Source organism: Aulonocara stuartgranti (assembly GCF_965226115.1).
Source record: "Aulonocara stuartgranti genome assembly, chromosome: 15".
Taxonomy (NCBI): Eukaryota; Metazoa; Chordata; class Actinopteri; order Cichliformes; family Cichlidae; genus Aulonocara; species Aulonocara stuartgranti.
The window spans coordinates 9,839,380-9,855,000 of NC_138951.1; the positions used below are offsets into that span (position 1 = coordinate 9,839,380).

At 40.8% G+C, this 15,621-nt stretch overlaps 1 protein-coding gene across 4 annotated transcripts in view; it reads right to left on the reverse strand.

The window, feature by feature from the left end:
- Window positions 1-15,621, reverse strand: part of daam1b (dishevelled associated activator of morphogenesis 1b) — a 46,594-nt gene that overhangs the window by 9,439 nt on the left and 21,534 nt on the right. For all 4 annotated transcript variants that reach the window (XM_082504841.1, XM_082504838.1, XM_082504840.1 and 1 more), the window contains exons 2-10: window positions 8,825-9,127; window positions 7,000-7,089; window positions 2,808-2,879; window positions 2,448-2,542; window positions 1,480-1,813; window positions 1,289-1,399; window positions 1,074-1,177; window positions 729-795; window positions 525-642 (exon numbers count right to left, since the gene is read on the reverse strand). In XM_082504841.1, the coding sequence (XP_082360967.1) occupies window positions 525-642; window positions 729-795; window positions 1,074-1,177; window positions 1,289-1,399; window positions 1,480-1,813; window positions 2,448-2,542; window positions 2,808-2,879; window positions 7,000-7,089; window positions 8,825-9,025 (1,192 nt within the window). In that variant the 5' untranslated portion in view covers window positions 9,026-9,127. The remainder of the gene's footprint in view (window positions 1-524; window positions 643-728; window positions 796-1,073; window positions 1,178-1,288; window positions 1,400-1,479; window positions 1,814-2,447; window positions 2,543-2,807; window positions 2,880-6,999; window positions 7,090-8,824; window positions 9,128-15,621) is intronic.

Consider the following 15,621-nt stretch of genomic DNA (forward strand, 5'->3'; position numbering starts at 1 on the left):
CTTACTGATTGGTGAAATTTCATCAGTCATATGGGGACAAGATGTTAACTGGTGCCTTATAAACTCACAGTGCACAACATGCGGTACTGCTGTTATACTTTACTGTGGAAATTAAAAGTGCACTGCATCAAATTTAATATATAATTGTTTTATTTTTCCTTCCTAAGTTTGCAGATTATTGCTAACACTGGGGTGAAACCACATCACTGGTTGCGGCTCACTCCCATTTTCATTTCTTCAAAAAAAAAAATGCCTGAAAAACACAGAATAGAGGAGTGAGAGTTAAAAGCAAAAAGCCTCGCGCAGTCGTGTCTTTAGTGGCTCTTTCACTTCAAATCCATTGAAAGTGAGAGGTAGGGAAAATAGTTACGGAACTAAATATTAGCGTCTGAATGAATACAGCTTTAGTTTGGCTGGGAATGTGCTAATCCACCTTCTGGACTGACTAATCAGGACAAAGTCAACATTCTTATTATATAATATTTATCAAGCCTGTTTGTCCAGTCACAAACAACTAAACTTACGTGGCATGAGCAGACAGTGATGCAGGACAGACATAAAGTGCGGATATGCATCAGTGTGGCTCATCTTCTTCCGGATGAGATCAAAAACTTGCGTGGCACTTTTGGTGTCTACATGTACCTGGATAAGAAGCATAAAAAAACCCCAAATGAATAAACATTTGTTCCTCACATGATGAGTAAGGGAGAGATGTTTCTTTTCCTTACCGACTCAAAACGTTTTGACACAGCCAGCTCATCATCATTCCGCAGCATCTCAAAGTAGTCTAAATGCCTGAAAGTGTCACAGAGAATTAAGTGATGAACTCGCACACTTACAGCTTAGAAAGATCAGAGTATTAATGTTGACACGCATTAGTTGGAAAGACTTTGAAATCTACTGTGTTGTTGTTGTTGGGGGTAGAGTTCCAGGATAATGTGTAGAGTTTAAAGCCGAGGTTTTGACTCACAGTATGTGTGCTTGTGTACTTCTTTAGCTGTTCAACTGATCTGTAAATGTTTACAGACACCACTTTGGAAGAGATTATGTTTTAAAGTGAAGTTGCACCTCACCTGTCTAACGTGGCGTTTTCATGAGAATGTAGCTTATCGATCACAGGTTGGATCCCCAGCATAAGAAATTCATATCGGAGGTGAATACGGAATTCCAAACTAGTCTAAAACGGGGGGAAAAACAGCAGTAAGATACTGATGCAAGCAGTGCTTTAAAGAGCCTCTTGAATAAGTGACTCCTGTGTGAAAAGATGCATGAAAACAGTATATATTACCTCTTCAGCTCCTTGACTCAGCACAGCATTAATAAAGGACATGATGGCTGTTTTCAAGCTGACCTCATCTCTGTACCGCCCCGTACTCCGGTCCAGATCATTTACAAGTGTCTGAGAGATGAAAATCCATTACAGATGATTAATACTTTCAAGCAATGTTGCTTTTAAATTGCTTTACGCCTCCCACCCACCTGGAAGCGTGTCCTCTCGCAGGCGAAACGCTGGTAATGCAGCATTGACTCCAGGATTTTTTTGTGCCCGCCAGGCACCAGACATACAGCACCCATGATCTCCAAGACCGCCACCTTTGTCTTAATGTTTTCTGTGGCCAGGCTCTGGGCGATGATGTTGATGCTCTCGGAGTGAGCGAGGACGTGGGCGCGGCCCTGCGAGTTGTTCATCAGAGCTTTGATGCAGCCGATGAGAGACGTGTGGATCTGTGATTCTGTGGTGTCATAGTCCATGCTTTTCAGGAAGTTCAGGATACACGTCAGGCCATCCAGATCAATAAATCGAGTCACAAACCTGAACAGAGACGTCATTGCGGTTTACAGAGATGATCTTAGCGCTTAAGGAAATACTAACTATACCATAGAAGTATAGTGCATCGATAATACCCAAGTTTTTGGGTTAAAACTGCAGTGAATGTTCCTTGTGTCCTTGTGTATTCTTGCAGTACAATGAATTCATATTCAGTAAGTGTTGAAAATGAGAGGGTCTCCTTTAATGTTCTTTTATATCAATGAAAAACCTTTACAGGTGTTCAATTTTTAAAGGGTGCATTTCCATACGAGTATGAGGAGCTGAAAAGAGCGACAGATGCAGCGATGGAGGTTAATAACAGGAGATATGATGACAGGTGACATTTAAAAAGGGGGGGGGGCTGAGTTTAGATACATAAACTATCTGGGCACATGAAAAAGAAAAATATATCAACAGTTATCAGCTTGCACGCTACAGACCTCCAGTTTATTTACTGCGTCTTGGTAGTGTGCAACATCAGATACTTACCTGATAGTCATGTAGCCTTAAAACTGAGGCTCTATACCACAAGCTGTTATAATTTAATGTGTTCATTTGTTTTTCATCCCTAGGATCTGCCATAGTTTTTAATGTGGATGTGAGTGTATTTATTTGCTGTTCTAAACTTTTTGGTCACCTCATAGGTTGGGTTCTCAGAGCCGTCTTCAAGTTCTCTATAGTTTTGTTCCTCTCCTCCTCATCCTCTTTCTCCAGAGCGAGGAGCGTCTTTCTCTGTTCAGCAAAAGATTGAACATCATAAAGATCTGAGGCCAAAATAAAGTTAATTTTCTTAATGATAAACAGGTCACAAAAAACAAAACAAATGTCAATAAGGAAAAAAAAAAAAAAAAAAAGTGTAAAAATCTGGTCGTGATATTTCAGCACCACAAACGTGCAAAATGTTTAAAAGTCATCATATCTCATCACTACATTACATAAAAGAAAAGACCATTTAGTAAATTCAAAAAAAAGACATCTCGCTCATGTTACTACTTACAGCTGCCATTGAATTGAGCTGATCAATGTAATATTCTGGCCAGCTAGTTGCACTTTTGTTTTCTTCTTGTTCCTGAAAAACAGAAAAATGAAATACATTTCACTGTCATTAAAGTAGACAAGAAAATAAAAATGAAGGAAAACATGAGGCATTAGCTCATAAATATTAACTGGGTATGATTTTCATTTTTCAAAGTTACATAAGAATGTGGTTTGGAAGGACATATTTCACATGAGAAGAAAAGTTATTTGGTTCATGTCACATGTTCAAATACCCTGAAGTCTAACTTCAAAGCAAATTATTTTTTTCCCCCTCTTTCCGTCACTTTTCAGATTGATTGGCTTTGAAAGACACGATGCACACAAACACAGACAAATGGACAGGGAACAGACGGACTGGAGCTTAAATAGCCACCAGCCAAAAACGAATCGAGAGCTCAAAGTAGGGCGACACAGATATTCAAGCTATTTTATCCTCCAGAGCTTCACTAAGTTTCAGGAGGTGGTGAAAAATGCCAAAACACGAGTGCACAGCTGCTTGAGAAAATCGTGAGATTAGCAAATGCATGTTTAAACCGTGGATTAAGGACATGGCCTGACTTATGGTGAGATTAATCTTGCTCACGGGCACGTTTGCATTGCAAGTTTAAAGGAGGGGGAGGGAAACAAAAAACAAAAAACTTGCTAGGCACTTCTGAGATGATTTCATATTTGACTTAAAAAGACTACTAAAGCACTGAGGTTAAAGTGACTTGAAGCTAACCTTGGCATGTACATAAAAGCTTTCTTGGCTTTCAGTTTACCTCATGCTCCATTAGGCACAAGTGAACTGTGACCATCAGAAACTAATTGGGCGTCGGTTAATAAAGCGAGCCTGTAGAGATTTGGCCGCTCTTGGTCGAAACTGTGGGCCTTGGCTGGTCTGCAAGGTTTGTGCTGTGACAGGAAGGACTGATCCTGCTGTTCCACTCAAGACCAGTGCCAGCTTGACCAGATGGGTCCTGGAAAATGTCCAGTCAGTTTGAAGAGGCGAAGGAGACGCAGAGGTGGGACCACTTTTACATTTTAAAGAGTTACTCCTTTAACTTCTAAGTCAGCGGTCTTCAAAATATAAAATACCCACAGTTTATTTAGAGTTATGATGACAGGCTAGGAGTGTATTTTGAGGGGTTTGTTTTTTTTCACATTTGAAAAAAATAAAGGTCAGAGACACATTACGAAATCTTAAACTGTGCATTTAATAGTTAGCCCGTTTCAGAACTCAAGAAGTTAGAAGTTAAACTTTTCTTTTTTCCTCACGTTAAAATCTGAAACCCAACAAAAAAAAAAAAAATCTTTGCTGACAACCAGATCAGTAAATCATCTTCTTGGCAGATGATGTAGCCTTGAAGAAAATGGACAAAAGACAAGAGACAGGAAGCAGATTGATTCTCTACAGCATGATTTCATCAGCTCAGGTGTCTGGCCAAACTAAACAGCTAAAGCTTTGAATGACTTATCTCCTCCACATCCAGCTTGACTTCTGAAGCCAAGAAGCAACTGGTGGAAAAAGAGCACCCTCATCACTTGGGCTTTGAGTGCCCCGATAATGACCCATCTTCCTCCTTATCACCCCCTCACTCACCCACCCGCTGCTCACATACAAAAGAAGCACCTGTGGAAGTGAAGCCTTCCTGTTTGCTTTGGACAACTAAGTGCTTCCTCTTTTCTCTGCATGCGCACGCACACACACACACACACGCACGCACGCACGCACGCACCCTTCCTCTCTGAATCTCTGATGGTGAGTTTTTATCTGAGTTGGAGCCAAAGTTTGCTGCAGAGTCAGCAATATTGATGTCTGTTCTGTCTCTCCTCCCTCACCCTTATTCTGTAGGTCCACACTGCATTTAAAAAGGGTTGACTCACCTAAATCCTCCCCCAACTTCCCTTTAACACAAAAGAAGTAAAGCAACGATTCTGAGGTTTATTTTTAAGGTGCACTGTGATGCTACTGAAATAAGGCCACTAACTGGGGCACAGTAGATGCAGGAGCATGCAGCACTCTCCATCACTTGCCTTGTTGTGACTGACTAGTTGATGCTGTCTGCAGCTAAAGTAAGCCATAAGTGTACCTATACTTAAAGTATGTGTCCAGTGAAAGAGGAAAATTTGACGTGGCTCCTCGAGCTTCTCGTCATATCCAGTAACTTAACTGTGCTGGAAACGTACCATTCAAAAGAAATTATCCATCAACATGAATACACACTTTTGGCTCAAACACAAATCTTTACAAGGAGTAATTTGACATTTTGGGAAACGCACCTATTCAATTCATTGCCAAGAGCTACATTTGTTTCATGCATATTTAAACTCTCTGGGCTGGCTAAAGCAAAAGCATTTACATTCAGGAAGAAAACTGACATTTCAAACAACGGTGATTTTTTTTTTTTTGCTCTGCTGTTCTGGCCTAATAACATCTATGCCTTTCTGCAGCTGTTTTATCTGGGGATTTATATAGTACACACACACACACACACACACGCGCGCACACACACACACACACACACACACGCGCGCGCACACACACACACACACACACACACACACGCGCACACACACGCGCACACACACACACAATCTAAATATCCAATCCATCTGGCTAAATCCCAGTACTCCTCACCATCCAGTTTGTTACCAGATGTAGGAAAAGATTAATAAATCTGCATGGCCCGTCTGCATACTAGTCAGGACAGGATATCCTACACCCTCATACCTTTGGCCTTGAAACACTGCTGTAAAAATGTGTGGGCACATTAAGAGGTAGCTGAACTTGCACTGAGCTAAACCAGAACAGGCGTCTGCATTTTCCTGCATACTGAGGATGAGTTGTTATTATGTGGAGAAACAGCTGACGTTCCTTTTATCCGGAAGGCCATAATGAAACACGACACTATCACAGAGTAGTAGAGTATATGTTGTGTCTACATGAATGCTTTGATGGGATAGGTGTGTTACCTAAAAGAGAATTTAAAAAAAAAATTAAATCAAAAATATGCCAAGTTTTCTTCATTTTTGAATCAGGCAGGAAGAGAAGAAGAGAAAAACCACGCTGTGTGGGAGGAAATGCGCTGTCAAAATTTAAAGGGAAAAAAATAGGACCTTTGAAATCTTCAGAACTTCATCATTTCTGACAGTACCTTCCCTGTTAGTGGATTATCTAATGTAGGAGGCCAGATTTAGCTTTCGCTTTACTCCCTCTACGCACTATTTTTATATGCACCTCATGTAGCATCCGCTCAAGGAAGTTATTCACAAAGGAGCTCTTTTTAAGTAGAAAAGATTTACTTCGTAGCGAGGGAGAAAGTGACTGTAACTCAAGAGATGTATAACAGAACAGGGGATTAATGCTGGGATATTACAAGCACTTTGTGGAATGGGAATGATGTGCTTTGTTTGAAATGTTTAGCTATCTGTTTGACTGATAATGGCTTGCATAAGCAATACATTAATTGGCTATACAAACAGTAGGCAGATGCAATGAAAATGAGCCCAAGTTTTGATCCTAATAAAGTCTGAAATGTAAGTTACTTATTTCTTAAAGCAAAATATTGCAGATACCAGAACTACTTCAGTACTGTGGGGAAGGCATAGTACCGAAGCCTCTACATTACAGGAATGGTTTGATAATTTAGATGAGAACACTGCAGACTAACCGGTTTCTGGCAGAAGCCTTAAATATACTGCACTGGCGTAGTATCAAACTTCCCTCATGTTATTTAGCCACTTCCCTCTTTTGTGAGAGATTAAAACCAGTACAGACGTACGTCAACTTTAACTGCTAGTTTCCATTAACACACCCTTTCAACTACCCTTTATATTTTAATTATCTGTCAAGTTGAATTCCTAAGGAGGCACACTATTAAATTAGCAAAAGGTGGTTCACAATGCTGTCCTGAATATTACTGTAAGCAGTGACATATTCACTACATCAAAATAAAATGGTCTGCAGTAAGCATAGGGATCCAGCGATAAAAGACTCAGAAAACACACAGCTCAAGGGATCAACAAATCAATGAGGGAGGAGATTACATAAAATTGGCTACTGGGATATTTGTAGCCCCCCCCCCAAAAAAAAAAAAAGGCAGACAGCAGCGAGTCTATGAAGGCTGATACAGTGTAATGTGCTATGCAGCCAACAGAGATCTGTTTACCTTCTTTTTGCTGCAGTAGATTTGCCATTTCTTCTCTGCAGGCAGTGCGAACATGGCTTCCCTGTGTTTCTCTGTAAGATCAAGCTCATCCTGCAAAATGAAGATGAAAAAGAAGAAAAAGGTTAAGAAATGTTGGTGCTGAGTCACAGTAACAAATCGCTGAACGTTAGATTATGAAACCCGTATTGATAACTCGAGTGTTAAAATATCGAGCATCTTTCTCAAAACCATCATCCTGCAAATTTACAAACAACTGACATCAAACCAAACAAAACATAAGTGAAGAGCAGCTCTGTTAGCTGTTTTTAGCTCAATCTCTTCATAGTATCACTGGATGGTCTCATCATATATTCAGTGCGATTTTGAAACAAATCAGATGTCTTCCCGGCTTTAGATGTGTGAGTAATGGGGAAAAGATAAGGTGTGGTTTGCCTGCTCAACATGTGGTAACAAACATCTGGAAACAACATGTGTCACAACGCATAAAAGACATTTCACAGAGGCGCGTAAAGGGTGCTTTTGGGAAGCGTTTGACTAAATACCAGGAAAAAAAACTGACTGAGACATTATCAGCAAGATCTGTAACTTATCTGAGGGATTTATGGGCTTTTTGTGCTGAACTGTAGCTGAATGACTATATGTGAAAGAGGCAGTGGAAGTTATAGAGAAATAGAGATTATGTTAACGCAGTTTACCCAACAGAATAATTGCAAAATATTTTAATGACAACTAGTCATCATGGGACGTGCCTTTGGGGGTTTCATTTGCTAAAGAATGTAGGCCTGGTGAATCAATATGTGCAATGATCAAGTCCCTATTGACATCCTCAGTAAAAGGGCCACGTGTGTTTGGGGAAATGACTCAATTACTCCCTAAATCATAAAAAGCATGTATGTGTTTTATGTTGGGTATGAACGCATGATAGGAAAAGTAGCTTCACCTGACTGTCTGAGTAAATTTCAAATTCAAAGGTCGAGTTTAACTGATCGTAACAGAGCAGATGTTCAAAATCTGTTTCCCCAACATGAGTCTTTTTTTCCCCCCAGCAAACCCATTCTGATTATACAAGCACATGGTGGCTCATACTGGGTGAAAAGAAAAGCACGTGGCTGTTTTCTTCTAGTAAACAGAGCAACTGAAAGCCTCTTTGTCGTTACACTCAACGTACTCAATTATGTCTTCATAAAGAGTGGTAGACAAAAACAAGCAATTAGCAGATGGAGGAGGCCGAGGCATTAAGAGCTCCTGAATAAGGCCTATTGATGTGCAAAAATGTCATGCTTAGATTACTGTGGCAACCATGAGAGAGGAAACGGGGCCAGAAGAGAGAGCGAGAGGAGGGCACGACAAATTAGAAGTGACAATAAGACAGGGAAAAAAGGCAGTCTGGCCCTGTTATTCACAAGTTAGTGTAAGTTTAAACTGGGAGGAAGTGGCAGTTTATTTGGGAATGCCTTAAAATGTAACAGACAGGGTAAACAATGTAGTAAGAATATATTTTAGAGCCAATTTAAAACATCCACTTAAGTCAGTTTGGAAAATATTTCAAGTATTTCATTGTAAATTGTCTTGATTTGTATGATAGGGTGGTTTTTAAAGGTCATAATTAACCCAAGGTGGCCCAGTGATACAGTGCTAAGTACTGGCCTTTTATTTTAAAGAAGTGCTGGAATTCAAACTTGCTAGAAACCTTTATTTTTAATACTTTCATGACAATAAAAGTTCCAGTAAGTAATCCTGAATAAGACACATCAGGATTACCTACTGATTTCTGTAAGTGTTTAGATGTGCAAAAAACAAAAAACTAAATGGAACAGTGTCTTACCACCAACTCGGCGAACATGCTATCCAGCTCATCATTTCCCGGCATGGGCAGCGATGGCTCCATGGACTGCAGAGCAAAGTCATCCCGCAGTTTGTAGGTGATCTCTGGATGGTCTCTGTTGTTAAAACAACAGAAGATGGCGGAGAAGCCGCTGCGACCGCCGCCACCACCGCTACCCCCACCACGCTTCCGAGGAGGCATGGCGATTCAATGTCTAACTGGTCAGGCAGGGAGGGGGGGAGGCTCCTTCAGGACCTCTTTACAGCCTCCTCCACCTCAGAGTTTGGTCTCCGTCAGAGAGCACTGTAGACACAAAGAGGGGACAGTGAGTCTTGACCAAATTAGAGTGACGTATTGACCACATTAGTTAAACTGTCCATCCATCCATTCTCTTCCACTTATCCTTATCCTATCCCAGCTATCATTGGACAGATTGCCAATCTGACACAGGGATAACACAGAGAGGCAAACAACCATTTCCACTCACATTCAATTCAATTTTTTGTGGGCAATTTAGAATCACCAATTAACCTGACCCAACTAACTGCATAAAAGTGGCTTACTGTTTTTGGACTGAAGGAGGAAGCCAGAGTACCCAGTTAGAGTGCATGCCACAGAGAAAGATCTTGGCCAGATGGTGGAGTCAAACTCAGTATAGCTTAGGAAACTCAGGACCGTCTTACTGTGAGGCAACAGAGCTAGCCACCACCCCACTGTGCTGCATAGTTAAACTGGCTTTTCAAAAAGAATAAAACACAATTAAGACAATTTGAAAAGTGCTAAAAACAAAGACTGATCATTTCTGTTCTCTTCAATTAAACCACAGCAAGCTTCCAGCCACAATTGTACTGTACTACAACATGAACCTCTGATTCTGCTAATGTTTAATGAGGTAGGGTCATGATTTTTGAAAGGAAAGTACAATGTCCTCTGCCCCCAAAAGACTCGGTTATATCATTTACTCAATAGAGCCCTGCAATGAGAGTGTGACACTTGAAAGGGGGGAGATAATTTGACTGGATTAGCAAATTCAGGTCTTCTCGTGTCCAATTCCTCCTATTCAGGATTGGCTTTTCTCTGAAGATCTAACGAGTAGTAATTAGAAGGGAGTGTTTACAATGACCGTGGCGAGCAGTGTGTGATACCTTCTGGTCTTTAGAGACTGGTTTGGTCAGTGAAGGGGGGAAAGCTAAAGCAGGCCTTTTAGTAATCCCTGAGCTGCTGTACAAATCAGTCTGCATACTGACCTAATGATGGGGGAGATTTAAAACATTTAGAGACTATGTCAAACTGGAATATACAATGCTTCAATCTTCCTGATGATCCAATCACGTGACTCTACTTTCTGGCTGCTGCAGTACAAGCTACACATTTGGTTTGGTCTGTAGCAGCTGTAAGTTTCCACAGTAACGTAGGAAATGTGCACAATCCTACTCAACTATCTGCCCTGCCTGTCTATCACAGATAAAAATACACAGAGTTCAGCTGTCCCAAACGAGCAGCATTGCTGACGACCGTCTCAGCATATCAATGAAAGTTTTACAAGAGGAAGATTATTTTAAAAAATAAATAAATAAATAAATACAAATCTGGGATCATTTAAGTAACCCCTCCCCCCAAATACCAGATACAGTATATTTTAGGTTGCTGTTTGACTACTTTGGTTCTGACAAAAATATCCAACTGACAGATTTATTGTCCAAATTTTAATAATCATGACAAGATAAAACCTGATGACATTGGAAATTCCCCAACACTTCCTCAAGTGCCATTGTGATGTTAAAACTCTGGCTCTGAGGGACAATCTGTAACAGCTAAACTTTCAAAGTTTAAATCTTTAGTCTTGTTTAACCTCCTAGGACCTGGGGCCTGTTCTTCGTACCTCGCTAAGTAAGTTAGCTGGATTAGATTGTTGACGATTTCGCGTGATCCCGGATCGTTCGGTTCCCCGAAGCTCATCCGGGACTTGCTGTCATAGCAACAGAGCCGTAAGCGTAAACCTGCTCGGGAGCAGGTTTACTTTATGTAAACAGGATTAGATCGCGGCCACGCAGGTATGTCCGCTTCATTTATACGAAAGCAACAGCGATATTCCACCACTGTTTCACCATAAATAAATAACATCAATGTAACTAAAGATAATGCAGCACTTGATCCTTTTATTGATGTCACACAGATACATACAGGTCATTTCCTAAAAAAGGGAAATGAACTATTAACATTCTATCACATGTATGTGATTATTACAGATGTAATTCATATTTCAGAGTAGTAATTGTAAATTACTTCGTGTAATCAAGATGAGAGACCACGGCTATAAAAGCGAAGGTGGATTTGGGAAGCCTGTCGCAGCCATGTCCTGTCCGTATACGCGAGCCACCCATTGCGGAAGGTGCAAGATTGATAAGGAGAGTCCTCAGAATTCAGCGTATATTGCGGGATAGACAGGATCCTTTAGCTCAGCGCGACAGTGTGCTCATTGAGAGATATCGATATTCCCGTGAGGGTATTATTTACTTAACCAACTTGTTGACGAGGGGGTGCAGGACCACCACCTGTCTTTTTTTCCTCTGCCCTTTTCTTGGTTGCTGTTATGAACAAACTAACAGAGTATTACAGGCCAGTATTACCTTGCCAAGAGACGAAAAGCAATCTAAGAGAAAAATATTACCATTCTGTAGAATACTCCTGTATTCCACTTTTACTTGTTCCCATGTTCTTGTGGGTCCTGTTGTGGCTCTAATGTGAAAGGGGATATAATATAACATATTATAATATAATATAATGCCATATGATATTGGACAATATAGTGTCATATGATAGATCTACCCTACCGCCTACTGGTGTTGGCCAGAGGGGCCGATGGCGCGATATGGCAGCCTGGCTACAACCGTAGCTGCCTCCACCAGTGTGTGAATGTGGGAGTGAATGAATAGTGGTATCGTAAAGCGCTTTGGGTGCCTTGGAAAGCGCTATATGAACCCAATCCATTATTATCAGTATTATTATTAAATTACCTACGAGTTTGATTTGTCAGCAACTTTCTGCCAGCCCTCTCTCCTTGCTTCTGCAGCCTTTGCAGTGTTCTCTTGCGTTTTAATTAAACTCTGAAACTCCTGAAATCCCTCACTCATGAGTTCTTGCTCTGCTGCCGGAAAATACCGAGCACGCCCCTTCGACATTTTCGCCGACCAATCAGCGGGTTGCCGATCAATGTTTCTACTATCGATGCGTAGCCCCTTTTACGACACCCAGTGATGTCACATTACTGCGTCCAGCTGTACTAATCGTCAACAGCAGGCGTGTTCGGGGAACCGGATTAGCGAGCTCACGGTTAGCGCGATGGTTTGGTCTTGGATGTGTCATTTGATCTTGGATGTAGTAAGCGACGTACGAAGAACAGGCCCCTGGTGTCCACATATGTGGACATCACATTTGGGGTTGCCTGGACCAAAATACTTTGCTCTACAAAAGCCTGATATCGACTTACGAGGACATTATACTGACACTGTTCAATCAAAATTTCAAACGAATGTCTTCATATGTGGATCTCATTTTTCTCAGGAGTAAAAATCAGGTAAAAACAGAAAAATAATAAAAATTAAAAAAATAAAAATAAAATCAGGTAATTCTTTGTTTTTAACATTCATCAGGTCCCAGTCAGCTCCAATATCAAAGAGAAATTAAAAATGCATGCCATGAAAGAGTTCGGGTCTTAGGAGGTTAAGACCAGAGCCCTTCAGTCATCTCACTCAGACTGTACTTTGACCTGTGACCAGACTGAACTGTGCTTGAAACATTTGCCTCTCTGCTTTCAGCCAAGGGTGACAGATGCTAAGGTTGTTGCTAAAGCCTCAAAGTAAAACATAAGGTAAGATTTTAAAAGAAAAACAAACATCAAAACTCACTAGGAAACCCCCCCCAAAAAAACCAGAACAACCTGGAACACATGTACAAGTATAATAATCATGTTAAACGTGACAAAGAGAGAAGAAAGTTGCAGAGTGTGCTCGCTAACCCGATGGTTTATCTTCAACAAGGAAATCAAGTGCACAAGGGACATATCTGCTGTCTGGGAAATAAAAAAAAGAGATGTCCAGATATCCGCAAGTATGCTGTCGTCAGCATACCACAAAAATATCTCTACACTGTCCCTACACTGTGGTGTGAGGCTCAGCATCATAAACCACAGAGGTTGTGCTGAACTGCAGAAATGTCTGGACGTCTTGTCGTGGTGACCAATAGCCCAGCAGATTATTTATAACCCTGTTCACTTGACCTTTTCCAGTGATTTCCTATAAGTCAAATGCTCCACACAGACTGAATGCATCAAGTTCAGTGTGAAGCATTTTTAAATTTAGTCTGGTCAGGTCACGTCCTTAGCGGTAATCGAAGATTGTGGGTCGCTATTCTCAGCGAGCCGAGGAAACAAACTAGTTATTTCTTCCAAAGGAGAAAGTGAGGGCATTTCCTATAGCAATGTCTTTGGTCAACCTAAATAGGGCCCGATAGCATCACTGTCCCATTTTTGGCACTTTTGGTTCATATGGGTTTCCTCTATCCAGCAGCTGTATTTTTATTTTTATTTTTATTTTTTAAATTACGGATGTCAGCAACTTTTTCCAACCACCAGAAAAATTTGTCGCCTTCTATCATTTTTATTCTTAAGCACCAAATAACTCCTTTAAGATGTGCCGATTCTAACAACAACAAAAGGAGCAAACCTCTAAAAGAGATATAATTAACACAAGCAGTAACATAAGATATAATTTAACTTTTAAACAAATTGGTTTTTAAAATTTTGTCTCAAGGCAGACTGCGTTTATAACGAACTGCTACTCTGACAAATCCGAAGCACTAGATATTTGTCCACATCACTGCTTTTTGCTCTTGAAAGCCAACAGACTACAATTAACTGGACAAACTGTCAAACAATACTAGTCATAACATGTATTCCACTTTAACAATAATCACTCTTTTCTAAAGAAAAAAAGAAAGCAAACGTACCGAAATATACAACAGAGTGAATGAAAAGCATACAGTACCACTAGAAATACACGGTGCCTGAGGCCAAATGGCCACACGTGGGATAAAGTACACAGCAGCTCTCTTTTATTAACACACTGAATAGTATATTTATTTTGACACATCCTTGACTTTTCTAAATTGACTACTGGAGGCCTCGGCAGCAGCTGCTTGGCTTCACACTCACCATCTATTCTAGCATGAAGGGAAGAAGCCTTTCAAAGGCTTCTTTGACCATATTAGTACACAAAGCTGCCCATTTTTTTCCATTAGCTAAACTATGTTTAAACTTGTGAGCCAGAGTGGGACAAAGCTGGTCCCCCATCCAGCTACAGTAGCCAGAGGATATGCCACGACTCACTCATCCGAAGAAGGTCACCGGGAGTGTTTGAACATGGAGACCATCTGATGTCTGTGAAGACTTGCTGGAATTGTTTACCCTCTGAGACCTGATTGCGCTCACATTAGTCCCCGGAGGCTGTCTGTCAGACGGTCAAGGTGTCGAACCTAACAGAGGCTTGTTGCAACAGGACAACATTCCTCTCATAGCCAGGTGAGTCTTGTGACTCACAACACCCACACTACAACACGTTCCACTGTCACCTGCTCTAACTGAGAGGGAGCAACAGATTATCTTTAATTACAGGTCACGTACAGCCTAGCCAGCTGAACTGATCTTAACTGTCCAAGAAGTAACAGCCAAATTAGTGGTCATATCCAATAATTATCCATGTAGTAGTATGTCTGAAATGTTAAGAGTCTGAAAGTTGATGGTGGTGCCATGTAGCAGTCCCATTGTTCATATGATCAAGAAGAATGCTATTCATCCTGAAATAAATCAAGTCCTGGACTTTAACAGAGAAACATGCCTTTTGTAGGCAGATGCATACAGATTAACCCAGATTCTTCTGTACTCCTTCATTCATACACATCCAATAACTAGACCCGCCCACCCATTTCCTAACAAACACTTCTCTCTTTGTGTGAAGGAGATTTCTGTCTGTGGATAGTCTCGTTGTTTTCTTGACCATGTGGTTTGGCGGGTGACCTGGCATGAGTCCAAACTGTAAAAACAATCCCAGTGTTTGCGAAGTGAGTGTGAGCCCGCCCATGGTGCCTGCCCAAGACCTCTCCATTAAAACCTGCACAACTGTCAGGTCCACTGGAGAAAAGGCAGAAGTAAGAAGAGCATCTTAAGCTAAACACAAAGAGGCTCACGTTACTAAACATGTGCAGGGAAAACTAAAGAATTTAAGGATGACCTGACACTTCATCCAGCTGTCACATCTTTCTTTGTTGATTTTGTTCCGTCAGTTTATTAACCTCTTTAGGATTCTCTGCCGTTAACCGTAAAAGGCTCAGTGTGCCAGATTTTCCTGATGCTACATGAGTGACAGGTACAGAAGTCGATCCAAAATTAATTGTTATAAATCAGTAGCCTTGTTTAATTTTCACACAAAAAGAGGTCAACTTTAAGCTGATGCTAATAACCCAGATTGTGCTTGACTTGGAGAAGGAATTCAACCTTGGAACGAGAACACAGTGGACAGCAGTGTATTGAAAACAGATGTGTGAAATACCTTCTTCTGCAACAGCTGGCATCTCTCAGGAGTTTCTAGCTTTGAGATGTAGTTTTAATTTTTTGATTTCTACAGTGAATAATATTGACCTAAATCACAGGCTGCATTCATGCTGAAAGAGATGAGAATCTCTCCTGTGTTTCTTTAGTAAGGCCAAGGAAACCTTGAACAACATATGTATTAAGACTCTAC